Genomic DNA, 15,942 nt, shown 5'->3' on the forward strand with positions numbered 1-15,942 from the left:
AAAGAGTGTAATGATCTCTCTGCTTTGGAGAATGCATGCAGGATATCTCAAAGCCTGTTTCATCTGATTGTTCAAGTTCTTGTTATGGCTGGAAGGCAGGCTAGTCATTTGTCAGTAGTTGAAGTGCATTTATTAATATATCTCAAGGCACACCCTGAGTATGGTGTGACCATATGATGTGACTAGATGCCAGTCTTCTCTTTGTGACAAATGGACTAGTCATATGTATATGGATAGCATGTGAACAAGTAACAAGCACCATGATTAATAACTGAGGCAAATACTTCTGCCTGTACATTAACCAGTTTGATATGTTGGAGATGAGATGGATGTGTTGGAAAGCATGGAAGTACCTAATCAAGTATTTGTGTAATAAGAATACCCCCACCTGCCATGCTGTGGATGTATCTTATCATGAAGGCTTATTGCATACTTCTCTGTGGGAGCACCCACTCTTGTTTGAGCACTTTCCAGATGCTTAAGAATGATGATTTCTCCTCCAGGCATTTAACAATTTAGAGAGTAGCAAATACTGTCTAGGTGGAGGAAAAAGAATAATAACCAATTTTCATTCATTGTATGTGGAAGTTAGTTCACGCAGTGTAGTGTGGTGTAAATAGATCTTTGATGCCAGAATAGGTACTTCATTCCCTGGACAAAAAGAAAAACACCAAACTGCCTGGATGAGCATCTAACAAACAAATAGATAGGGCCCAGGAACAGAGACAATACAGAGCCTGAGAAAAGAGGAAAAAATAGAATGGGGAAAAGTTTGAAACTGGAGACAAGAAGCTTAAATCCGATATCAACAAAATCAAGGAACAAGAATTACAAAATAAAACCAAAACACAAGGAAAACAGGCTTATAGCAGTATTTTTAATGTTTAAAGGAGTCTTCATGTGAGACATTATGACCTGGATGTTAGTATCACTGCTGCAGTTGGCAAGGCAGTTAATATACCATCATTGTTTATTCTCTAATTGTTTCCTGTACTGGAAAGATGCCAGTAGCTGTTAGGGAGGTTCCTCCTTTTCTGTGTGGCTATGTTCTGTCTGCTTAGCTTAGCATCTACTGGGTTTAGAATTTTATGCCAAACATTTCACAAGGGGAAAAAGCTAAATTAAAACAAGAAAAGCACAGTCGTATAGTGGAATGATCCCCATCAGTCCTGCTTATATCAAAAAAGCTCATGGTAAACAAGACATAAATCATGTTAATGAGTTGTGTGGTCAGTTATGATCACATTTGCAATCAGAAGTTTAAGTAGATTTTATGCTATAAAACATTGGGCTAGGTTAATCTTAATTAATTCTCAGTCCTTTAAAAATGGTATGTTCTCAAGATATTCCTGACTTTATGAAGTTCAGCAAAATTTTTTCTTTTAATGTATGTGACTCTCTTCTGAATTCCCTACAGTTTATTTAGATCTGACTGGGAGTGTTGAGTATTCAGATTAATATTCGCAGTATTCCTAGAACTACGCTATTCCTGCCTGAGGATACAGGGACTCTTTGAATGCAGCTTTAAATATCATTAAACTGTTTTCTAAACTATTATAGATTGGACTGCTGTCAGATTTGCAGTCTCTCTTCCTCTTTAGTCTCTTGTTCATTCTTGTTTTGCAGCTTTCTCCCTCAGATTGTTTTCCCACTAAATTAGCTAACTGCCATTTTTCCTGGTTGAGTCTTGTGATACTGATGAGTCAAAGTCTCAGTCTAAGTAAAGCAGAACAACTGTTCTGAAAGCAGTAGTTTGTGATGATTTATACCAGCTGAAATTTTGTCCCCATGTTTCTTATCCTGTCACTATTATTAGAATTATGGTAACGCCCAGATGTATTAAGTATCTTTCCAATACAATGGTATGGCCCAATCCTTGCCCTAGAGAGCTCCCTGTACAAGAGGGGGACAAAAGAGAAGGCATCCAGTCACCTTACTAAAGTATATTTTAGTCTCGTTCTGAAGAATTTACCAAGGAACACATGCTTCAGGACAATCTGTGCATACCACAGATTTCCTCTTCTTTAAATTTCTTGATGACCCCAAAATGCTCCTATTACTGCAGTTTAACACTATGACAGTTAATGATACATTTTGAACCTGTTCTTTATCTCCACTTTGTGAATTTTCAACTCAACTGATTGTTGCATCCAAGCTGTTTTAACTAAATGCATTCATGTGTGTTCAGAAGAATCTCTGCTAAACAATTTACATGACTCCAACGGTCTTCCAAGCCTTTAATTCTCTGTATTTTTGCAATTGCAGTTGCTTGTCTAAAAATGGCGGGGTTTATTTCGTTGGGTTTGGGTTTTTTCTTTTTTTTAACTTAAATCCTCATCATTGTTTATTGCCTGTAAACATCTCAGTTTACAGCACCTAGAGATTTGGAACTAGCTGCACAGATCCTCATGCAATACATGTGTATGTTCATCTGTCTGTTCACATACGCTGCTCAGTCTCTCATCGTTTTCAGACTTGCTGATCAATTTAAACTGAATTACTATGGGATAGAAATCTCAAAGCTATGTTTCATATAAATTTCATGAAAATAAAGAGCTATATATCTGTAAGGGGGATTCGGCTACTGTTCCCATTGAGGCAAAGGCTGCAGCATGAGGCCAGTCCTAATTAGACAGCAGAAAATCAACACAAAAACGCCCCAAACCCATGAACAGAGGCATAATTTGGGGCATGCTTTGTATTAGATACTGTAAGATTCAGCTCCAAGACAGATTCACAGGAAATGAGCTTCATTACCTCCTCTGGTCACAGAATGAACATGTTTTTGCTTGCAACATTTGTTCCATTACTGTGGAAGGGATGGGTGTTAGATACAGGGACAGTAAGTGCCAGGAACATTCTTTCTATTTTTTAAGATCATTAATATATCTGCTTTTCTTCAAAGTACAACAGTACCTCCCTGGTTTTAATCATGAGCAGCCTAAGCTCAGCTGCTACTGGCTAATACGCTTAGATGTGCATCATCCTTACTGATAAGCTGTACATGTTGAGATTTTCTAATTAAAACCTATTATTTTTGCATGGATAACGCTTTGTGTATGGTGTTCATGCGTAGATGTGGAAGTAAGGAGAGGGGTGATCTAATGAAGCAAATATGGGATTGGGAGTCAGGATCTTCTCTGAGCTCTTAACCTAGCTTTTCATATTGCTTCAGTCTGTGGCTTCAGGTAAATCACTTCCTCTGTCAGTGCTAACATTCTTTATGTGCAAGACAGGGTTAATGCTATCCTACCTCCCAGAGAATTATGCAAGAGAATTAACTCTCTAATACTTTACATGATTTTTAGCTAAAAAGTCTCATAGTGTTCTAAGTGTTTTTCAGATTTGTAGCCCTAAGAACTTGTCAGGGAAGCAAATGTCTCCTCGACACTGAGTTAAATCTGCCAGACTGGTAGCACGATTCAAAGTTTGTTTTTTTTGTTTTTTTTTTTACTTGCAGCAGCAAAAGTTGTAGGGTGCTACCTGCTTCAAGACTGCCTCTGTCAGGGTTTGTCTAGGCTTCTGCTCTCCCTAGACCCTGAACCTTCAGAATCCTGAGTGATGAGGTCTGTCTCCTACTTTTTGGATGTGCTAAAATCTCTTCCCAGCCCTTCCTTTGTGTGGTCAGGCTCTGTTCTCCCAGCTGCCCTCTTTATTTGCACAGTAGCTTCTCCTGGTTTCCTGTCCTGTCCCCATGGGGTTCACAGCAGGGCAGTACGCTTTGTAGCTGAATCCAGAAGCCATGGTCTGTGTCAGCTTCCAGTCTCCCCATCTTTGCCTGGAAAGCAGCCAAAATCTCAGCACAGCATGGAAACAAAGGCCTTTTTGGAAGACTGTTACCCCCAAGAAAAACATCCATGACCTTTCTTTAGGCAGGTCTCAGCCCAGCTTTTGCTGATCAGACATTGTTAGAGCATCCGTGCTTGTTGTTTCTTCAGAGTCATGGACCTCTTTGCCAATGCATGTTAACACAGGGAAGGGGTTAAGACTGTATGCTTTGTGGACTCCAGGATCCTAGCGGTTTTAATAACAAAAGGAACTTACAGGAAATATGCATAATATCAAACAGAGCACAATGAAATGTCACCCTGAATAAGAAGGGGGTGCAGTGACTTGGTGGTCTCCATCCCAACCCCATGATGTGTCAGACTCAGATGCAAGAGACTAAACCAAGTTCCATTTTAGTTTGTTTTGCTGGGGGGAGTTGGGGTGTGACTGCTATTTTCCAGACTTCTGCACTTGTACCAGCTACTTATTCAAAATCTGAAAGCTGCAATCAAGGTAGAACTTCAGGGAAGGGAGAGGTTAAGAAGGATTGGGAGCTCAAGGGCATCTCGTCAGTGAGGTCTAGTTAGGAAACAGGCCTGTTTTGGCTCCTGCACTTCCTTTTCTCCCTAGAGCTCTGCCTGTCAGAAACGCCTTCCCACACACCACTGCCCTGCCATTTGCCAGAGAATTGCGGGGGAGAGGGGCTTTTCCTGTCTGTGTGCTGAGACTCAGCCAGCCCTCAGACTGTGGTTTGCTCTGGAGCCTGGAGCCCACTCACTCTGGCTTTGTGTGTTTTTCACCAGAGGAGAAACTGAGGACAAACGCAGCGAAGGGCACTGCTCCCAGGGTCACGCTGAGGTGACTGGCGAGTGCTCAGCTATTCCCCTCATCTCCTATCCCTGACCTCTAGTTGCCAAACTACGTGGTTATGGTATTGCCTCTTTGCCCTGGGAATCTGACTGATTTCGAGGAAAGACAAGGCAGAACTCCCAGCAGGTTGCTCCTCTCTGAAGAGCTGAGCAGTTTGCACAGCTCCCGTAGGGAACCGTTCCCTACTCCCTGTTTTGCCAGTCCACTGCTCAGTTCTCCACTGTCTCATGACATGCAGGTTCTTTTGCTCCCTGTGACAAATCTCCAACATACTTACTCTCCCCCCTGCTATAGGAATAGAAATATTTTCTGTTCCCTGGTATTACTGGGGATTTCCTTTTTGTCAGCTGCTGACCTAAAGTCCCTTTTTCAGAGAAGGTACCCTAGAGCCTTTTTGTTATTCCAAGCACCTACAGGGTTAGATTGAAGAACTGGCATTGTAACATCTTCCTCATAATCTTTTTCTTTCCTAGAACTGTCTCAATCCCACCTCCCACACAAAGAATAATTTAGCAAGAGAAATGCAGGAAGTCAGTTGAAGCAATAAAAGATTTACTTCTTTGTGGATGGGAGCCTGCTGCAAGATTAGATTGAGGATAGGACCTCTTGGGTTTCAACCCAGAATAGTATCATTCTGTGGCAGTAATGAGCTTGTCTGCCTTCGTAGAAGTTAGTCCCAGCTTCCAAGGGTGTAAAATTCAGCTCTAAAACCTACTTCACTGACTTGACCACTTAACTCTTCTTTTTGTGCATGGGACTGTCACTGGAGCCCTAGGGTTGCCTTCACAAGGCAGATATTATCCCTCACAAAAATGTCACCCACCTCCATCAGCACTCTCAGCAATATTCAGAGAGGTAATCATCAATTACTATGGTATTTTTGTTTTCTTTTTTTTTTTTAACCAGGCTCTCTTTGCCAACTACTCACAATCCAGCACCAGCCATATATCTATGCCAGCTGGCTCTGATGCCCGCAAGACATCAAGTGCCACTTCTAGTATCCAGAAGGCAGCCAGTTTGCACAAAGTGATGCCGTTGCAGAGTACGCCTTCTCATCTGGTCCCAAAGCCTCCAGCAAACAACAGGCAGGCAGTGGTCAGAAAGGCTGCAGCCCAGAGGATTTCCAAGTAAGTTTGATCTCTTCCCATCCACAACAGGGAATTGGCTCTGGTTCCCCCGAGAAGGAATATTGGAGAAGAACCTGTCTACATGTGATTCTGACATAGATCTTCTTGGCTATGCTGTCCAAGATAAATCTCAGAGTAACCTGAGCTGTGTGTACTGAAATAGGTGTGCACTATGTTGCAGTTTCATGTTTCACAATGGAAAGGTAAGACTGTAACGTCATACAAACATAAGGATATAGGAACTGCCAGATAGAATCAGAGAAGTATTTGATACAGGGTGGGATTCAGCTACCTAAATACAGATTGCTAGTGACATTTTAGATGCCCAGGGCTATTCCAGGTGACCTCCAGCTGTTGCTCCAGATGAGCACAAGTCTTCTGTAGATCTCGTGTTATTTCTGCTAGTCCCATGCAGATGCCTTAAATAACTTGAGAGTACCAAGTATGGTACCAGACATACATGTTTAGGCACTTGAGTCATTTCCTCCATGCTTAATCTTTTGGAGCTAGAATCTGGTGGGTCAGAAGAGGTTGCCAACCCCCCTCCCCAAAAAAACCCCCACTCAATATCCTTAACAAGCTCATCTGCCCTTGGGCCAAGTTTCCCTATAAATTTAACACACAGTGATTGACTTAACGCCTTCAAGCACAAGTGTTTATTTAATTTAAAGTGTTTATATTGTGCCTAGTGTAACAATATCTTTCCTCATTATCTGTAGAAATCCTTCTTTTAACTTTTACTAAGCTTTTAGTTACATAATACTTTCCATTCTAAGGTAGATGTATTTGGCATGTGTTATCTTTAAATACAAAAAAAAAAAAAAACAAACCGAAAAATCACCATTAAATGCTGCTTACTGATTGTAAGTTTCCTTCCTTTCCATTTCTTGGTGTGTCTTCTCTTTTGTGCATTATGAGAGAATGTGAGCAAGACTTCTGGGTTTTATTCTTATGCTTTACCTTTCTTGGTAGCTTCCTCAGCTCTCTGTTTATCTCCTCTTAAATGGTAGAACTGCTTTAGACTTAATCCTTCATTGGGTTTTTCCTCATATATCCTCAAACTTGTTTCATCCTTGAATACTGAAGGGCAAAAATTGCATTCACAGCTTCCTCCCTTATACTTACGCTACAGCCACAAGAGTTGTAAAGCTTTCAGAGCAGGTTCCTGTGAGATTTCCTGATTCTTTGTTTGCTTCCTGTTCAAAAAGAGAAGTTTTCTAAAAGATTACTGATGAAAGACACCTTATGAAGATGCTAGGGCACTCAGTGTGTGTGGATCAAATCTGGAACTGCAAGGCATATTTAAGGAGCTTGGAGAGAACTGCTTCGGGGAAGCTTGTGTATTTCCTGCCTGTACTCTTGCTATCTTAAGAGATAGCACACTGAATTAATCCCCCAAAACTATTTAAAAAGAAAACAAGTTGCTAGTAGACTGTCAACTCAGCAAACGCAGATGTGAATATCAGGTCTGGCAGGTATATGCTAGTGGGTTTACTATCTGATTTCTTTTATGTTGGGTAGCTTATGTTAGTGCAGGTGACAAGCTATGTCAGTGGGTTTTTCTGCTGGGCAGCAAGGATGTGTATTTGAAGATGCCGGTGTGCTGTGCTCACTTCTTGGCAGAGGAAATGTTTATCCTTGTGAGATGGAATTGCAGCTCCTTGGACAGACTTTACTTTGCTGCATTTTTGTGGTTTCTGCTCTGTGACAGGCAGGAGTGTGGGAAAACCGGAAAAAGTTCAGCACCAAAAATGCACAGAAGGGGGAAAAAAAGCATAAGATTCCTTCAGAATTTCAGAAAACTAATACAAGTATTGAAGGCTGCAAGGAGCCACTCCGGAAATACTTTCCAAGTTGCCTTTCAGTCTCCAGCACGAGGCTCCAAACCCGTTCTTGCCATTCATGGGATCTTGCAGTAACATTTTTTCACTTACATGGAAAACAGCAGTGCCCAGCTATATTTCCAGCATAGTGAGAGCTGGTTGTTTAAAAACTGCTATGTCTCAGTCTAATTTAATCCATTCATTGTTGTCAGGAAAAGACCAGAGGTGAGTCGACAGAGGAGAGTGAATGGAGAGAAGCCTCTGTGTCAAAAGAATATAGATCAGAGGAAAAAAAAGATGTCTTGCATGCTCCAGCCTGTTCTTTACAGTCCTTGGTTATTCAGTACAAAAGTATTCTCAGACACTGTGTGTAGTCTGCTTTCAAAAAACTCCAGTGGCGCAAACCCCACCATGTGCTATAGAAGACTATTTAAGAATCTAGACAACCTTATTACCAGAAAGTTTCTCCTCACGTGCAATCTGAATTTTTCCTTTGTTTCACCCTGTTGTACCTTGTTCCTCCTTCCTGAACCATCCCTAAACACTTTCCCTTGCAAATATTTTCTATCTTTTGAATATCCTTCTGCTACTTGGAGTTTCCTAATGTTGCTTAGACTTGTTGAGGTTTTGTTAACTTCAGATAGTAGTTCGACCTGCCAAGTCCTTAATTGTTTTGAATTTACTGTATTTTCTTCAGATTGTCAGGGTGCTTGCATTGTGTCACCCAGAACTGTACTTTTCCAATGTGGGACTACTATATCCTTAGGTTATGACATGGCAAATATCCCTCTCCGTAACATCTAATCTAATTCTGACTTTTTGGCTGCTTCATTTCTCTGTCAGGGCATTTTTCATTTGCTAGCCACTCTCGCCCTCTAATACTTGGTGGCTGTTTTCCTGATCTCTTTCCTCAAAGATGATCTTGGTGCTATATGTTATTTCCACAAGACTCACTGAAACTAACCCCATTCTGTTGTTAAAGCTCTTGTGTCTCTTTTTTTTTTTTTTTTCCTCCTCATATATTTCAGTAAGCCAGACCTTATTTCTGTCTGCTCTTGCACCACCTGGCTTTTGTTTAGCATTTTAATAAAGATCATCTTTTTAAAGTTGTTTGTAGAATTTCTGCAGAGACTGGACTGTGAAGACAAATTAAAATCAACTTTGTCTCTTTGACCTGTCTCTCCCTTGCATGCTTTATCAATTCTCTTCCAGCCAGCACACATGGCTTCCAGAAGAGGAAGAAAAGAGTAAGAAGTAGAAAACTTGACTACAAACAGAATGAGATGCGAAAGATGAACATTACTGACTAATTCAAAAGCTATCTAGTAACTTGGAGACTTCCCTGGTTAAAACATAAAGGAAAAAAAATTAATGGAACAGCCAGACAATTCAGTCTTGTCTTTTCAGTTCCTGGCCTCTCTTGTTTTCTCAGTCTCTTAACTTGTAAAAGGTGGTAGGTTGACTTTATAATGGATTGTGTCCAAAGCAGACTCCTTGCTGAAGCTAACAGGGTGGAAAACCGGGGCCCATATTAAGGTGTGGAAAAAGACTAACTGGTAGAAATGGTTTAATATGTAGCTCTACTCTGAAATGTAGCCCCATAAAATGGTCTCGTGGGGATCCATAGTTTTGATTAAATATGCTCGTATCACAAGTAGAAAGTTTTGAACAGCTAACTCAACAAGCTCTTCTTTCCAAGAGTCAGACTGCATCCTTTCCACTGCTCTCATTGCCACTACTATTGGCAGGTCCGTGAACCGTGAAGAGACCTGCTGATAGCTGAGAGCAATGTTTTAAGACAGAGATTGCAGATACAGTATTCGTAAGCGGTGGAATGAAGCAGATGTCCCTGGAAGCAGCATTTGGTGTAGTGAATCTTCACGTTACAGATGACAGCATGGAAAGTAGAAAAATGTATTAGCTCAACTGTCAGAACCCAGAGTGAACTGGTACTGGTGGTAGACAGAAAATCTTTCTGCTTTCAGGAATGATTAAGTCACAATAAATACAAATTTCTGCACTATCATTCCTATAGTAACTTTTCAGAAACCTGCTCTCTAACTATGACAGCATCAAGTAGAGCAAGGCCTTGAACAGCCTGTGAACAGAACTATCAGTCAAAGAAAAGATCTCACAAAAATCCAGCTGTCAATGTTAGACCACTGTGTATAAAGAGGAGGAAATGCCAGGTAGAGAAAAGGAGCATATAGTTAAAGATGTTACCAGGGAGAGAGCGAGCCCCAGGAGATCACAGAGTTTACCAGCAATAGACTGGAACATCACAAGCTATTGGGGATGTTGATCAACATGGCATAATTTCTTGTACTGAACTTCTTTGTAAATGTCCTTCCCAGCAACTCTATTCAGGAAGCCTTTTGAAACAAATATTCCCTTCAAGTCCAAACACCACAGCACAAAATCTTTCTACCTTGTTCTTCTTTTGTATATTTGCTTTGCACGGTGCCAGCAGCAGAGCAGCCAAAACTCTGCTCTATTGTAACTAGTACAGAAATACGGTAGAGGTGATGCATTTCTCCAGGGTTCAGGAAATCCGTCCCATGGCAGGGTGGAGTCCTGACTGCAGTTGAATATGGCAGTAGCCAGCTAGGCCAGGCTGGTCAAGCCTGGCAAGTGTGCCAAAAGTAGAATGATGGCCACAGAGCGAGCCCTGTAAAATGCTATGGTTCTGGTTTGTATCCTGTCTTGCCCATGTGTGCTTATTCATAGGCATGTGTGAAGTGTCTTAAATGAGCCGAGTACGTCACACATACAGACTGAGTGCACACTGAAAAGAGGACAGGCAGCAGGAGAGCAAGCGTGTAACTGTTACTGGAACCCCTTTTACTTTTTTGCTACTGCTGTACTGCAGCATGCTTGTTTTTTTTAGCTCCTGAGCATCTGGGTTAATCAGGCTGCCTGACCCTTAGACATTTTTGGCAGCAAAAGCAGTGCATCTGAGAGACATGCCTTGATTTAACACCCTGACACAGCTGGGCTCACTAGGCCTGTAGCTCTTAGCCCTTGGCTAGCCTCAGATCATACACACAGATACATATGTGGAGGTACCCTGTCCAAGAGCAACAAAGAGCAGCAAGCCTCCCTGGCTCTGGGTCTTCACATCTGTTGCTGTCCTCTTGTCAAACGTGGGCTTTTTGTGATCTGAATTTGTTAGTGTCAGTTTTGTCCCCCCTGGACTGTTAGATGCATTCATAGCATCCCAAGAATAGGTTGTTAAAACAAAGCTGTTCAAAATTTAGTCAAAGTATTTCTTTGTCACATGTGGAACAAGAGCATCCTCCAAATTTGCAGTCCCAGGCTGGGAAGCTTAGGGCTGCTTTACTGCCTAAATTAAGGAAGTCAGTATAAGTTTCAAGGAGGGGTTGGCTGTATAATAGATAAAAAAGGGCAATGAGTGGAGAGGACAGTGTTTTTGTTAGTACTGAGGAAGAAGAAATGGAGAACATAACAATGGATTGCACTGGAGAAGTGGAAGCAAAAACAACACAGACATTAAAAGCAGGAAACTGAGAAAGGTGGTAGAATTTCAGCCAACCCAAGGAGGAAGAAAGTGGAAAGGGATTAACTCAGTTTAAGCAGTGAGTATGTTCTGGCACTGGAGCTTCCATGAGGACAGCAGAGAGAACTTGAGGGGTGAGCATAGTGTGGTGGGAGATCAGTGGCCCAGAGGCAAATTTGAGAACAAGCTGCATGGAGGTGACAGTTGAAACTTCAAGAATCAAGGTACACTGTGGGTAGGCAGAAAAGAGCGAATCTGTAAAGAGAAAGAGATTCTCTAAACGTGAACTGCGCTTCAAGGTAGAAGTGTCACTGTTCCCTCTTTTGGCTTTTGTTGTTGTTGTATTTGCTGGCATTCTTGATGACATTTTCAACCACTAGTTTTGCATTCTATCTATGGAAGGGTGAGCTGAATTAGGCTGTCAGTTGTGCTGGGTTAACAAAGCGGACAAGCTAATTATGAGCACTGAATCTCTATGTAAAAAGCATAAAGATCCATCTGGATTCTCAGCTCCCAGAAGAACTGTGCAGTACCAGCAGCAAAAGAAACAATAATTACAGATCCAAAACTCTTTCCAAGAGACAATAAATACGGAAACAGGCACCTCATTTGACAGTAGCATTTCAAGTTATGGTTGACTGAAGTGTAAGGGATTGTGTTTTGCATATGTCATATCTACATCCCTCTCCCTCCCTCTATGGACTCCAATTTATTTCACTAAAATCCAGCTGAGATAAAATACAGGAGTCCCTCACTGGCCTTTTAGCTGCCAGGAGCACCTGGATTAGTGGCAACTTGCTGACTTTGAAATCTGAAAGCAAAAGGTTTCAGACAAAACTATAGAAACCGCACACGTGTACCTGGGTCTGTTAGTCATCAGGGCATCACATGGGGATTGGAGATTACAGTGCTCTTCTGGGGAAGAGATCACAGTAACTGTGTAACACTGCAGAGCTGAGTAAGTGAAGGAGGACTCTGGCAGAGAGACAGGAGTGTACACGCAGAAGTCTGGAGTGATCAGAATAGAGTTGGGTAGGATGGAAGAAAGGCAAGGGAGGGATAAAGGAGGAGAGGACAAACCAGGAACAGATGGACCAATTGCATAGATTTTAAGGACAGAATAGATCATAACAGCTGTATAGCTTGACCTCGCCTTGTGAGTAGACCCATTTTTCTATGTAGGAGGGCACAGTCTCAGTTTGGTAACGAATCTTTGTAACAGTTAAAGCTCTGTAGTTGTACTCTGCAGAATATAGCTTTACTGTAGCTCCAGTGCTGAGATAAATGCAAGAGGAATTGTATAAAGTATCTGCTTGAGGACTGGCACTGGACTACTGGAGTTTAAATGCGTCCTGTGGGTCTCGGTTTCCAAGACAAGTGAGAAATCTTGCCTCAATGAGCTGTCTCTGCTGAGACAAGATGCAAGGACTTAGCTTTTGAATGCAACACGTTTTTGCCAGCATGTGCATTTCTGTTCTAAGGTTGCTTAATCATTTTACTTCAAATCACTGCAGTAAGGTTACTACAGTATTACTAGTTCAGTTGTGCTTTGATGGTCCAATACCACTTACTATCTCCTTTATCCTCCACAATCAGCTTCCAAAGGCTGTGGGACAATTAAGTGTTTTAGGCACATCAAAGTCTTGCTGGTGGCTTGAATGTCCTTCTCTCTTGCTCTGCCTTTTTGGAGTCGGTTGCTGTCACTGCCTTTTTTGTACCATGTTCAGGCACAGCTTCGTAGCTACAATCCCAGTGAGATCATATAAAGTAGGAGAATTCTCAAACTTTTGTTCGAGACTCTTATTCTTCCTTCGTATATCCCTTCTTATCTCTGTCTAATTTGATCCTTTTACCTGTTAGGGTGACCTCCGCTGAAAGGCAACTGAATGGGTTCCAGAACAGCCTTCACAGTGCTGCATCCTGTGAGCCAGGGACAAATTCCACAGGTGAGTGCCAGTGCAGAAGACCAGGAAAGTCGGGGTGGGCATGCCGAGATGCTTTCATCTTTCTCAAGAACTGGCAGGAAAAAAATTTTCTCAGCAAGAAGAAGAAACACAGCTGCCTACCCTGCATGGAGTGGTTCCTAGGTAACAGTCTGGGTTCAGCTGTGCAGGGAATTTATTCCTCCTGGGATTAAAAAGACTAAACAGAAGGGAGCAAAGGCTGAGTTTCATAAAGTTGGAAGAGGAAGATCCCTAAAAATGTGGCTGGGAAAAAAAAAAAACAACTTGGCTAAAATGGCTCCCCTTTGCTTTAGGCTTTGGCTGAAAGATGCTCTGTTGTTTAAGCTTGGCCTGTAATAAAGGGCCAGGACATTCTTTACATTTTTCTTCGGTCTGTCAGAAAAGCCCCTTAGTTCAGGAAGACATAGTTGAAACTTGTGAATCAGCTGCATAGTGAAGTCAATCAGTAGAGGTAAAAGCTCCCAAAGGAAAATCACTGAGACTTACAGAATCAAATCTTTATCATTCCCTAGTGGCTAATTAATTAAAACAGGTTTATCTGCTGTTGAGGTCTCAGTAAATGAGGACCCAATCCATTTCTCATTGACGCAAACCTATGAGCAGGTAGAATGTAGTCTTGATGAACCCATATTACCTATGGCTCGCAGTAATTTGTGATGGTGCTGTAATGGAATATCTGAACAAATTATCGTCTAGAATGCTTTTAAAAATTACGTTTATCACTTTTTTTTTGCTGTGAAAACCCTGAAAATGTGACTTGAGTATCACTAATGCAGTGATCTGTGTTTTCACAGGCTGAAAGAGAAGTTTGCACAGGGGTGAACTACCTAATTAATCTCTTGGATATTTAGCTATGAAACTTAAAGATGACATTTCCATTATTAATGTCAGTGATTTTATTGCTGATCCTCTAGCACAAACATTCAGCTAATGCACTTATCATACAGTTCCAAACTGCCTCCCACGCTTTACCACTTGCCAAAAACTCCAGTTATCCTACCAGAGATTTTATAGGGTGAATAGCCATAGTCAATAAAAAAAAAGACCTTACAGCACATTGGAATGTGACAGTGTAGGAATGGAATATAATGGGATTATCAAAATAAATAAAATTATGTCAACACATATACATGTATAGTTGAGGCAAAACTTCTGGTCTACTGTATAGTTCGCATTGAGTTTTTAGTACAGTATATAAGGCAAGGTTACACATAAATTTACAAGTAAATGTAAAAATAGAATTCTCAATATATTGACCGAACTGGTTTGCACACAATAAGGTGTTTGTGTGCTGAATTCTACCGCCTTTTTCACAGTTTTAAGAGCACTGTCACGGTTACCACCCTGTAATTTTAACCTCTGCAAAACATTCTTTCCATCTCCTCTGGGTACTGTCGTTGTTACGTGTGTCCGTGATCTGTAGGTAGCATTTTTCTGCCCTTCCCTGTTTCCTGTGAATGTTTATGCAGAGCATGCGTGAGCATTGTTGATAATATTAATGATGGAAGGCAACAGCCCAAGCTGCAGGAAGAATATAGGCTAGATAATAACTACAAAGTTCAGGGTAGTCACCCTCTCCGGGAATACTTGTAACCCAATGAGAACTGAGAACTTCAGCTCATGTTTCCTTCTGTAGGACTAGGTTAGCTGTGCTGTACTAAACTTATCCTCTCTGAAGCTGAAACACAAAGTTTACCCTGCCATTTAGCTAAGAGCGTGAGGGCTTAGATAGAACCCTAGTTTGGCTAGGGGTAAGCTAGCAGAACCGTGGTGGGTGGGTTACTCAAAGCTTCCTTGTTGTTAGAAGAGGTATATAGCGCCAAGAACAGTGCTAAATATTGTGGTGATTGAACTAACTAGAGCACAATGTTTGTTCTTGGAAACTGGGGAATGATATTTTCTTCAGCTTTGCACCAAGCCACTGGTATGCATCAGAGGCTGCTGTGCCCAGTCTGTGTGTCTCAGAAACTACTCTGGTCCTTCCTGCAGGAACAGCTGTTTTTCTTCTTCACTCTCTTCATTGATTGCTTACACTAGGTCCCTGATTTCCCTCATCAGCAGCTTATTTGGGGTTACTGTTTCACATGTATTTAGTATCCTAGATACCAACTAGGGCGCTTGGAGACACAAGTCATAAAGCAGATTACAGAATAAACTGCAAGCATTTCAAGATAGAAGGCCATGAAAAGTTGCAGAGATAAAAGAGGAACCTCACAGAACCTCTGTATAAACACACACACGAATGCTTAAAAATGTCTGAGAAGCTTGAATAGGCCTTCTTTAACAGCCTATCTGAGGATAGCTATGGGGCTCTGCAGAGAAGCATAAAGGTGTCACAAGTGATCTAACCAAAAGTGAGGATGATGCTCAAAGGAAGTCAGAGTCAGGCAGCATGGAAACTTTTAACTAGATTGTCCAGAAAACAGTTCCCTGGTGGTTAGTACTTAAACCTGTAGTAGAATATTGGTTGTAGATACTGTTGTGCAGTAGACTCAAGCTCTTGAGAACAGATCCCTTGAGATGAAGTAAAAGGAAGAATAAAAGTCGGCATTTCCGCAAAGCAGCTCAGGATTCTGAAACAAGCCACCACTACACCAAAAGTGTGGCAGCCACTCATCCCTATGGTCTCATCCTCATTTCATGGAGAGGCAGAAGTTGTGTGTGAGCTGTGTGCCACTGGTGTAAAAAAGAAGGCAGAGATCCCCATGAGTATCTACAGAGAGGAAGCTATCATTTGGGTGTTATTTGTAGTGTCTGAACTGACAGTTTCTTATCAAAGTTCATGAAAGTTTAACAAGATTTATTTTAACAAGATTTATTCTATTAAAGAAATACTAAGAGTTGCTACCTCTAGGGAATGTTCAAAATGCTTC

General features: G+C 41.5%; 1 protein-coding gene across 1 annotated transcript in view; it reads left to right on the forward strand.

Annotated features, from left to right (window-relative positions):
• TTLL5 (tubulin tyrosine ligase-like family, member 5) overlaps window positions 1-13,868 on the forward strand; it is a 124,212-nt gene extending 110,344 nt beyond the window's left edge. The window contains exons 31-33 of the mRNA XM_009887046.1: window positions 5,545-5,765; window positions 12,966-13,051; window positions 13,864-13,868. Of these exons, the coding sequence (XP_009885348.1) occupies window positions 5,545-5,765; window positions 12,966-13,051; window positions 13,864-13,868 (312 nt within the window). The remainder of the gene's footprint in view (window positions 1-5,544; window positions 5,766-12,965; window positions 13,052-13,863) is intronic.
• The last annotated feature ends 2,074 nt before the right edge of the window (window positions 13,869-15,942 follow it).

This window comes from Charadrius vociferus, unplaced genomic scaffold (genome assembly GCF_000708025.1).
Source record: "Charadrius vociferus isolate BGI_N301 unplaced genomic scaffold, ASM70802v2 scaffold14, whole genome shotgun sequence".
NCBI lineage: Eukaryota > Metazoa > Chordata > Aves > Charadriiformes > Charadriidae > Charadrius > Charadrius vociferus.